This window comes from Leptosomus discolor, chromosome 9, assembly GCF_034619465.1.
Source record: "Leptosomus discolor isolate bLepDis1 chromosome 9, bLepDis1.hap2, whole genome shotgun sequence".
Classification (NCBI taxonomy): domain Eukaryota; kingdom Metazoa; phylum Chordata; class Aves; order Leptosomiformes; family Leptosomidae; genus Leptosomus; species Leptosomus discolor.
In genome coordinates, this window is record NC_141399.1 from 36,512,953 (window position 1) to 36,525,013 (window position 12,061).

At 45.2% G+C, this 12,061-nt stretch overlaps 1 protein-coding gene across 1 annotated transcript in view; it reads right to left on the reverse strand.

The window, feature by feature from the left end:
* SH3BGRL (SH3 domain binding glutamate rich protein like) overlaps window positions 1-8,780 on the reverse strand; it is a 35,273-nt gene extending 26,493 nt beyond the window's left edge. The window contains exon 1 of the mRNA XM_086470021.1: window positions 8,698-8,780. Within this exon, the coding sequence (XP_086326147.1) occupies window positions 8,698-8,742 (45 nt within the window). The 5' untranslated portion in view covers window positions 8,743-8,780. The remainder of the gene's footprint in view (window positions 1-8,697) is intronic.
* Between the last annotated feature and the right edge of the window lie 3,281 nt (window positions 8,781-12,061).

Consider the following 12,061-nt stretch of genomic DNA (forward strand, 5'->3'; position numbering starts at 1 on the left):
TAAGATATAGGGAACAAATATAGTTAAAAGTTCCTCTTATCTCTACAGTCTCTCACAGCATCTCAGAGTTTGCAAAGCAGAGACAGGTAAGATTTCAGTCGCATTGCTATGTCTGAATATAAAACAGGTACAGAATCTGTTTACATTTCAGAGGAAATTTCCAGTTACACCTAAATGTCCAGAGTCTTGTAATACTTTTACAATTGCAGGCGTTTGTAATAACCACCAGATCAAAACCAACCCAGTACATCCCAAACACACACATCAAACATCTTTTCCATCAAACATTTTTCCTGGACAACACATTCTTAAATTTTTAAATGCAAACTGTTAACATAATTTTGGGAGCAGAGCCAATTTCATCCAAGAAGAGAAGAACAGCTTTATTGGGTTAGATCCAACATTTGTCTACCCCAATATCCTGTCTCCACTGGCCACAGATCCCAGGGAAGAGCACGCCAGCAGATTGAGCGCAGAGGGCTACACCACATTATACTTTCCCAGACTCCAATAATCGGCAGTTTTGAGTCAGAGGTGTAGTAATTATGTTTAATAGCCCTTAATAGACTTTCCCCCTTAATTTGTCTCGCTGCTTCCTGAGCCCATGCAATTTTTGCCATATACAATGTTCTCTGGCAGTGAGTTTCTCCATTAAACTACATGTTGTCAAACAAAGGACTTCATTTATTCTGAACCTGCCACCTGCTAGTCTCACTTGCTATCCCCCAGTTGCTGCATTAGGAAAAGTTACGAATAATCACTTCCTATTTGTTGTCCCACGCCCAACTGATTTTATCACTTTTTGTACTTTTTCAGCTCTTTCTTTCTTAACTGCAGAATGCTACCTTATTTGGTTGTTCCTCCTACAGCAATCACCTTACCCTACTTAATATCTTTTCTCACTTTTTAATATCTTTTTGAAGACAACAATTCCAGTCTATTAAAGATACAGTCTCACCGCAGATTTATACAGTGGACTGGTTGTTTTTTTTTCCTTTGCCCTCTCCCATCCTAAAAATTCCCGACATTTTGTTTGCTTTTTATGACTACTAATATGATCTTTTTGTAGAACTGCCTAGTCCAGCTCCAAGACCTCCCTGCTAAACAGTACTGGTTAGGGTAAACCTCACTCTTGCACAGGATGACAATTGTTTCTTCCCACTTTCCCACCCAGGACAGGTACCGGAGGCTGCTCTAGCCTGTGCAACCTCACTTCACCTATAGCCTTGTAGCCCCGCTTTCTCTGAATTGCTTAGGGCACAGCACAGATCTCTGTAGGATCACCTCGTATCTTCTGCATATTGCAAAAGCTGCCTATATATCCCATAGTTTTGATTGTTATCTGTTTTATATAACTGATGTTTAATCATTTATATAAGCCAAAAAAAAAAAAAATCCTTTCCTCTTATCCCACAGCAGCTTAGTTTCTTTATGGAAAAAAAAAAAAAAAAAAAAAAAAAAAAGAGTTTGGCCAGGTTAAAAGCTTGTCCAAAACTTTCTGGAAGTCCAGGGATTCAATACTAAGGGACCACCCTTACTTGTAGCTTCAGTGGCTGCTCCAGGTAGCTCAGCTGCGACGCACAGCTTTCCTCTCTGACAGAGTATGAATTCTGCCCGCCCCAACCCCCCCCCCCCCCCCCGGCCTCTGTCTCAATCCACACATTCACTGGGCAAGAGTCTAACAAAGAGTAGTAACAAAGAGTAGCACCAACTTATCCAGCACGGGAAGATAGCTTGTAGCTTCCAGATTTCCCCGAGATCCTTTTTTAAACCACCACTGCCTTTGGCTCCTTTCTTCACTCTGACACCACAGCAATTCAAACAATAGGTCTCTTGACAGGTAATAGTTAAAATTTTACGCTCGAGCGCTTTTAGAATTTAAAGCAAGGCAGTATTCATGCACGGAAAAAGAGCCCAAACTAAACATTACATAGCTAATTACAGAAATCAAATCACCACATCCACTTCTCACAGGGGAAATGAAGCCCAACAGGAAGAAGCTGGAAGTCAGGATGTGAAGACTACTTCAGCTGTTTGCAGACAGCATTAACTTTAGTCAGTCCACAGCTTGATGTTAACCCTTCACATCTTCTGCTGGTGGCTTAAACCTCGATCTCACTTTACTACCTTCCGAATTTCAGAAAATGGGCCATAACAGTCAGCTGGAGGTGCTGTTCTAGAAAGGACGTGCTCCTGGACAGAGGCTTTTTTCTGGGACAAATAAATAGGCATTACAATTAAAACTCCTTCAGGCTTGATTAAATATCTGACCAACAAAAGTACTTTAAATTTAATCATAACCTGAAGATCTCCCCTGAATATGGCTGGGGTCGAACAAGTGTTGTTAACACTGTATTTTCATGTTTGAGTAGAAACATTCTTGAATAGCATAATATTGATACAAGTTGTGGACTTGGTTCGTGCTGCCAGATCACTGATTAGTGCCAGGAACTAAGATCAGTGGTTCCAGGGCAACAGCTCAAGGGCTGGGAAGCACGAAGAACAGCTACACAAGGCAGAGCTCATCTATCTCTGGCTACGACAATGACGCATCCTTAGCTCTTCTTTTTATCATACAGGGGAGTATTTTAGTTCTGTTTTGAGCTTGAACAGCTGAAATCTATCAATGTTTGTTTAGTTCCATTTGTTTCCTCTCTCCCCAATTCCTCCTCTTCTGGGAGGTATAAGAATAACCTTGCAGAGACTCTTGGTTTTGGCATCCTCTGCTCCTTACATGCATGTCAATTCACTGACTTCTATAGGAATTTTCTGAGTGTAACTTTAATGCCTCAGGACAAGAAAAGTTCCTTGCTCAACTTTACAAACATCTATGAAAAAAGCACAAGTGCTTAGCACCGACATGACACTGTGTGGATCATATCTCGAGAAGTGCTGCGGTTCAGGGTTCAAGCAAAGCCAGTGAGAGCTGACGGCATTCAGCTTCTTCCCAAAGTCAGCTTTTCTCCCCAAGCAATGCATGAGAGAAAGACATAATCCTGATGCACCACATCACAATAAACACTGTCATAGCTGCATATACAATCTACAGATATTCTCAGCAAAAAGCCTTTCCCAGCATTAACCAAGGAAGGTAATTTCCCATCGTTCTCATGCTGTCAGAAAACTGGTTTTTATTTAAGCACAGTAGAAGGTTTTTTATTTTGATATATTAAAACTATTGCAACAACTGCAGCCAATTTAATCTCTGGCTCTATTAAAAATTTGAACGTAATATTTTAAGAAAAATATTTTACTTATCTAGAGTTTGGAACAATGACTTTAAAAAGAAAAACAACCCACGAGGCAGATGGAACGCATCCTAGCTAACTGCCTCGCTAGATTCGCATTATGTATTTTGTCTTCCCCCCTGAAAGCTCTAATTCAGAACCATTCATACCATTTTATTGAGAGAAATTAAGTTGGGTTAACACTGGGTATCCAAAAAAGTACTTCATGCATGTTATGTTTACACAAGAGACAGATTTAAAAATCAGTATGAAGCCTAAAAAGTCAGTTTTCATATAAACTGCATGAGCTCAGTATCACAAAAATACATATATATACACTTGTGAGATTGTTTTTAAAACTATAGATGCAGCTTATTTTCCCCATAACACATGGGTTTACCTAAACACGCACCATATTACAAGACTATTTATAAATGTTTCATATCAGTATTTTCTTCTTATACTAACCGCACTGATACACAGCAACATTCGTACTGAAGGAAGTTCAGCAGCAGCTCCCAAACGTCTGCTGCCACTGCCCGGGGTTTCCGGGATGACAAAGGTGACCACAGGCATCCGGCTTTGACAACACATTTGCAACCTTGAACGCGACCGCAGAACAAGGCACACTTCTTACACACCCTGATAAAAACGCTGGATGCAAATCACCACCCTGCTGTAGCTGCATTTGCCCTTCGCCAGGCTCAGCGCAGCCACCTCCTGCTCCGGCCCCACGCCGCTCGGGGGGTCACGCCGCAAGCACCAGCCGCTCAGAAACCCCAACACGGCCAAACAACGCAGAAACAGAAAGCACACAGGCTTCACTCATTCTATCTTAGGATGGCAATATTTGCATTTGTTGTGATAAGCAGAGGAAAAAAGGCCCTAGAGGGATTTAAATGCAAAACACAAATGTCTTTTTGTACAACCGCCATCTCTCCATGTATTACTTCAGAAGTATGAAGTGGTTTCATCAACCCCTCCCAAGCCCCAAATTGTTAAACAGGGACAAGAGCTGGTGGCTACACACAACTCTGCTTGTTTCCAGTCGCTCTTCTCCAAAGCTGTTCTGCCTCAGCTGCAAACCGCAATGCTCTAGAAAGCATTAGCTATAAGTACTCCTGTGGCTATAAGTACTCCTGTGCCTTACTGGGTTATGAGGGGTGAAAAGAAAAGACTAATTGCAAGCAAATGTTCACTCTCCAGACCACGGGCCACTTTCCTCTGGTGGGTGGGGAAAAGACCTAGATCCTTTCCCAACCAAGGAAACAATAGCAGAAAAATATGAAACCCCCCAATTCCCTAACTTTGTGGATGAAAAAATAAACTAAAATTTCCTTTCCTCTCTAAAATCATCCCTAAACAGCGGCGAGTCTGATGTGTAACGTGGGACTCTGACACCAATTGTGGAGATCATCTCTTATTTCTGCAGTGTCTGCAGTCACAATAGGAGACGAGGAAGGAAAACCACCCACGCAGCCATCAAAACAAGCGAGGGGGCAGAGCCTGGAGAGATGGAAGCACAGGCTGCAGACCACAAATGCAAAGTGCCTGGCTCCCAGGAGCGGTCCAGACACCAGGGGTTCGATGCAGCAGTTTCCACACGGCCTGCAGCGCTGGCAGCAGCACACGGGAGAGCTCAGCCCACCATCGCCAGCACTGGCACTTCACTTCCATAGCCACCGCCTCCAGGTTTCATCCATACTCCTGGGGCTTGCAAGGGAATGTCGGATGAATGAACACAATTCTCTCGGACAAAGTCCATAGTCAAGACTGGTGCAGTTGTTGGCAACAAATGCACAGCCGTAAGACAGAGAAGAATTTAAACAGCTGGCTCCTTTTCATGTGAGATCAATAAAACCCGTAATCCAGCCGCCTTCAAGAAGACGCACACAAGTACTTCTGGTGCTGCAGGAAAGCCAGAGCAATCTCTTACCCCAAAACCAACAAAATGCCTAAACACCAATGGAGACAATCACAGACAGGACTTCTGCAATTCAGCCTCTTCCCTCCTTGTATCCTTCTTCTTCCAGGAGCAAGAGTCTAATTACTCTTTGGCCTCTCTTCCTTTCGTCTCTTGAAGGATCTGAATAGAAGTCTACAGTTAAATCACTCTCACAGCCTGCACAGTCCCTGCTTGAGTCAACACTTGGGTGCTTCTGAATGCGGCACTTGTGTCTGTCATTTTACGTTCGTAGCTTCCAACACCGTCTCATACTAAGTAATACTGTTCACCTCAACACTAAGTTGCACAGAAGTTGACTCCTGGACAGAAGCGGCACATGTATATTCCCACATTTGGTGTCTACAGCTCATCTTCATAATTACAGTCACCCGTGTGTCCTTGTCCCAGCCCACAACTCACCAGTACAACATTCACACTGAGAAACATTAGAGAAAGGGCACCTTTCCTTACAAGACTTCCAAATACAGTTACAGCACCAGTTTTCTGCTATTACATTATGATTTCTGGGGTGCCATTCAAATAGGAGGCCAGACCAAGACTGCAATCATCATATTTTGGCCAAGTATTTAATTACAGACTTCCAGTATATTCAGTTATCTCTGCTTGTAAGAACCATGGCAATGGACCACCTCAAACCACAGTCACCTTTACCTTTAACATCCCGAGTATAAAGCAAACCCCATGATCGAGTGCAAATACAGGACTTTGCAACCAACGAAACACTGGGCACTAACTCCCCGTTCTGCAAAATCCGTCAAGGGGCAGCTCAGCAGTCACTCTTTTCAATGTAATGCCCGTGTCCAGACTCCGAATGACGCATATACACGGGAATTAAGCACACTTCACCGGAAATCCCATGAAACATACTTGTAAAATGCCTTTGCTTAGACCTGAGCCTCATATGGTATTTTTTCCTCACAGATACACACTACTGAACATAAACTGTATGGAGAACAGTGCCTTGGGGAAACGTTTTATATACTATGATGTGGCAAATTACACTGCACAACAAAGTATGACTTTGCCAATAAAAGACCACAAAATTTGGGCACCCTCCAAGACTTACAGCCCCAGGCTGGGAGGTGTGAGGCAATCTCAACCACTTTTCCCTTCACTGGGAGACGATGCTTTCTGGAGTCTCACAAAAGCTTCACCAACTTACAGAAACCGCACAGTCGTTTTCCAGGGAGAAGATTTTATATTTATTTCTGTTTTCCTTCTACTCAAGCAAATTAGTCTTTTAAAAACCAAAACAACACAGTGCCGGGCGTCGCTGACAGTACAAAGCCGACTTAGCAGGAGTGAGAGCCCTTACAGGGCTGATGTTAGCCAGTTCAGTTACTTTGCTGGAAACAGCTTTGACTCTGTTCCATCTTTCTGTAGCAACCTCCTCTGATGTGGATTTTCCATTCCCCGAGTGGGTTATTTCAAATTCAGCATGCCAAAAGGCTCCTCTGGTCCTCCAAGCAAAGCCTGTCTCACCAACTGCTTAAGGACCCACAAAAATGACTCATTCCCATCGAGCACATTTCCCTCCAGATAGGTGCCTCTCTGTCTTACTTTAGGTTGAAACAGCGATTAAAATTCTTATACTAGAAACAAAATAGTCACCCAGTGAGGTACTCGGCTGATCCCTGCCAACAGAAACACCCTTGGTGTACTCAGTAAACCGAGAACGTGCAAGTCCTGCTCATTACCACAAGACTGCTTTAGACACAGGCATGAGTGTGTGTATATACATGTATATATATATACACACACGTCATAAAACTGGCAATTATGTGCATGTTACACTCAAATTCCACAAAAACAGACCACGGCAATGCTACACTCAAATTCCACAGTAAAGGATGCACAAAGGAGCCTAAAAGGCAGGAGCAAGTCAGAATCGAGCCTTGTAACATGTACAATCCATGCAAGGACAAGACAGCATCACAGAAACCACTAAGCTAATAATTAAAAACCTAATTTAAAACCAGGAAAACATAGCCAGGATCGAGATTAGTGCAACCCTGGAGCTTAGTATCACCACACAGACAGAAATCAATATCTGCCACTAAGAGGTCACTGATAAAAATCTATAGCAACTGAATCAGTCAACTTGAAACCTATTAACAGCTATATTAGAAAGAAAGAATCACTTTTTCAATTTGCTAATGATCGCTTCTTTCCTTCGAGATGATCTTTTTGTATAATCCCAGCAGAAATCCCTTTGGACCCCCTTATGAATGAACTGCTCTGGATTTCAAGACGCTCTCCAGATCAGCATCAGATAATCATCTGCTTTTCACCATCAGCATATCGATGTCAGCACTGACATAAAGATTAACAAAAATGACATGGGAAGAGAGCAACAGCAGGGACACCCTAGGTCCACGCTCCTGTACCATCTGCACTCCATCACTACAGGGCTCAGCCTCTGTCATTAGAGCTAAATGGGTGGTTACAGCATCACAGCCACCGGAGCAAAGCTTACCAACATGGTATTTTATCTGCTGAAGACCACAGATCAGAGACTGCACTCAACCGGAGAAGAAGAATTCAGTGAGCGGTGTTTTTTTATCTTCTGTACATCACTGTCCTTGGAAAGTTTGGGAACCTGCACCTGAAGCATACAGCCTAACTGACATGAAAGGTCACCACAGAGCCACAGCTTAGTCTCTTCATCTACTTGCAGTAAAAGTCACTGATCATTAACTGCAATAGCTGGCATTTTCTAAGTGTCTGGCATTTTGTAGTTCTTCTCCAGCACATTCACACTAAGTGTGACAAAATCGCCTGGATTTTAGACCCAGAGCATCTTTCACACAGATCAAACAGAAATCAGATGATCTTGAGGACACTATGACTGAGCTACATCTGAGCCTGGGCACAAACTCCCAGGTTTTTTGTCTGCTTATTTTCCTTCGGGAAAAAACAGTCTTCTGACCGAGCTCTGCCTACAATACACTGGGGCGAAACCCATCATTCCCACACGGCAAGAAACTGCAGCTACTCGGACAGCAGCCGCACATGCCTGCCACCATTAGTACTTCGATGGAAGAGGAATAAACTCTTCAAAACCGAATACTGACATGATGGGCGACACAATTTAGAAATAAACTTGAGGAACAACAAAAAAAAACCCGAAACCCAAACATCGTTGGCTTTACCTTCCCAGGGCAGGACGAGGGGCGCGAAAGCGTGCCACCAGCTCGGACCTGCTCCAGCCAGCCCGGCGGCGGGTGCAGGAGCGGCACACAGAACTCACAGAACAAGCTACGAAATGACGAAGGGAATGATATTTTCTTCTCGGCGACTAGCTGCAGCACACACATCTCCCTACAAGCGCTGGGTGCTTCTTTCGGTCCGCCCAGGGGGGCGAAGCCCGGCCGTCCCTGCCTCTCCTCACGCTGCCCGGCCGGAGACCGCCGCCCCGCGGGTGAGGGGCTCCGAGGGGAGCCCGCAGCCAGCCCGGCCCCCCGCGCCCCCCGCCTGGTGCAACTTTCCCGGGGCGCCCCTTACCGCCGTGGAGCCGGAGGAGGAGGCGATGTAGACCTTGATGACCATGCTGGGAGATGAGGCGGCGGCGGCGGCGGGATGCGGAGCCGGGCGGTGGGTGAGTGGGTGTGTGCGGGCGGCGCGGCGGGGCGCGGGCTGGGGCTGAGACTGGAGGGCGGGAGGCGGCGGGAGGCCTCGCCCCGCCTCGCCGCGCCGCGCTCACTGGGCTGCCGGCCCAGCAGTCACCGCCGCCAAGCCCGGAAGAGGGAAAAATGGTTAAAAAAAAAAAAAAAAAAAAAAAAAAAAAAGAAGGAAGAAAGAAAGGGGCGAGGCGAGTTCTCGATGAACCACGCGAGACGTGCGGGGGAGGGGTACCGCGCCATGGCGGCGGGAAGTCCTGCTGAGGCGAAGCCGGGGCCCGGGGTGGGGAGCGGCGGGGTGAACCCCCCCCGCCCCCGCCATCCCTGCGGGGAGACAGGCGGCGGGGCCCCGGGCGGGCGGGAGCCGCGCCGCACCACCATGGCGGAGGCCGCCTCCCCTCACGGCTGCCGAGCCGGGAGCGACCGGCCCGGCCCTGGGCTCCGCCGTTACCGCCCCTCCGCTCTTCACCAGCTTCCCCTCCACCCTGGAAACCCGCCGTCTCCTTCACCGGGGCAGGAGGTGCCCCGCCGCCTTCCCCGCGGTGTGAGAGCACCGGGCGGCACCGCGCTGCCCCGGGGAGGCTGGAGCCAGCCTGCGGCTTCCTGCGCGCCGGGTCCGGTTACCTTGGCCTGGCGCTTGGAGGGGTGACAGGAGTGCGGGACGGGTAGATGTCACTGGGCAATGACATTTAGACTTAAGAATTTCCTTTTAAAATTTATTCCAGTGTGAAAGTTACTGCCCAAGTGACGTGTTGGCCCATGCCAAAAGACAGACTGAGCACCCAGTCGAGTTCTGTGACTTCCCATAACTATGTAAAGTGTCTTCCATGCAAATAAAGCATCAAAACGCGTATCTGGCGCTCTGCTTGGCTTCCCTCGCCTGCTCTGGTCTGTGCCATGGCCCAGCGCTTCGTGCTCTGCTTGGTTAACGCTGTGTGGAAGGCCCAAGGGGACACTGCAATGCCACGGCACGCTGTTTCATCGTTCATATTAATTAGGACCAGTGGATGAGACCTCGAAGAGTTCTTAATTGTTACAGTTGTGGTGACGTGTTATTTAGGGAAATTTATATTCAGCACCTGTCTTCCGCTTGCCTCTGGTACTCCAAATATGACCTTACATATATTTTATTATACATTCTGATGGCAACTTCACAGAAAATGGAAAATAATTACAGCGATAGACATAGCAAGCTGAAATTTTCACACCTACCAGCTAACATGAAAGGTGTTTGTTCTGCTCTTGGGAAAAAGGGGGGGAGGTATTTCTGAAATTATTTTTTCCAAACAAATAAGTCTTCCTGGTTTGAATTATCAGGTGTTCTCTTCTAACCACAGGCCTGATTAAAAAAAAAAATTTAAAAAATGTTGAATTAAAAAGTCTATTGAATTAAGTCACCTATATTCGTTTTATTCATTTGACAATAGTGATGGAAACGTAGACATAACATTGACCTCTGGCAACGTGATTTTTCCATACAATAGTAAGAAGAAAGAGAACTATTTTGAGGATGACATGCCTAATTGTGGTGTTACTTATGATACTTCTGTGAATCTTTGAGACTGTCATGAGATTTACAAAACATGGTATGTTTTGAAATACCAATAAACCAAAATGTATTTAGGATGATGGTATGCAATCAAAATTCCCTCGTTCAGGGAATTTAAAAATCTAATAAAAATAAATTATGTACTTTTTAATCTCTTTATACCAAACTGAGTCAAGTCTTAAAATCTTCAAGGAATGCTTCTTCAGATGTGTTTGTACAGCCCCTCCACAGCTGCTTGAGAAATGCACTGATAATTCATGTGCCAGCCTGTAATCTGGTTCATGGCAAGGAACACTAGAGGTAGAAATCACAGCTTATCGTAAAGAATGAACAAATGCAGGTGGAGAACGGGACAGATAGGTTTATTTGAACTTTGGCCTCACTTGTTCCGTTGGCTGGCTGCCTGCTCTGTGGCTAGCTTCCCTCTCCTCCTTGTAACTCACTTCAGCTCCTCGGAGTTGAAATTCTTCTGGAGTGAGCTGCACCTTGTCTTTCTGCCTACTAAAAAAACTGGTATAATCATTACTCTCAAAAGTGCACTTTAGAAGGCATTTTATCTTCATGAAAGAAGATTTATTAAGCTAAGAGCAATACATGAATTGGGTATTATTGAAACAACTGGGTTTTCTTGACTCATAATAGTAAATTTGCTACTCTATTGGCAGAAAAGCACAATGTTTTCTATTCCCAGGCTACTCATGTAAAATCCATGGTTTTATTTTTGTTTTCACTATTAAACAGTTGTGAAGTGTTTAATTATCCTACTCAAGGTAGACCAAAACCTCAAACAAAATTAACAAACTGATATTATGCCTCTAAGAGGAAAATCTGCTCCTGTGCAGCCAACAAAACAGCGTGTGTGTAATACTCAGTGATGACTGTTGTCTCCTCAATTCCTTTGTGCACTTGCTGTAGCGTGTGTTTGTACAAGGCCATCTTGTCAGGCTGCATCTTTTATTACTGTCACTAGAAGGAAAACTAGAGAGTTGAATTTTGGTTTATAATAGTTTATATATTATGAAGCAGAAGTATTGAGTAAATGGCAGCACTAGCCCTGATCTCAGTGGCAGGGGGAGTGTAAGCGCTTCCTCATGGGGAGGAGCCCCGTGCTTTGCCCACCCTGGAGTCACTTGGCGATTTCAGATAAAAATGTTGCCAGTAATGGCAAAAATCTACTTGCTTTTTTCTTAAACCACAGACAAGGATGGGGGCTTCCGAGTACTGGCAAATTAAGCTATTTAAAAAAAAAAAAGAAATGCAGTAGAATCTCATGATGAAAGACACCACAGTAATCAACTGCAAAATCCCTCTTGTGCAAAAGGTCAGGAAGCACATGTGCTCCAAATGCTCCACAGCTTCTTTGTAACCACGGAGAAATACATCCAGAATTCAACTGCAAATATTTGGCTAGTAACCTGAGACCGAGCCAGGTTTCATTCTCTGATCGTGCTTGTACTATTGCTAGAGAAGACGATCTGGATCTGTCTGAACTCCCGAAATGGAGGAACATGGGATCGGCGGGAGATGTCAGCTCAGCGCTCTCAATAGGAAATAAGAAATCTATTTTTCATTTCCAAACCCAGCCTACCAAGCTTGCCCATAGCTGGAGCCAGAAGGCAAACTGTGACTCAGAGCCTATCTTCTGACTTCGCCCGTGCTCTGCGAGAGCCACGTCCTGCCGCAGCCTGTGCCGGGGCCC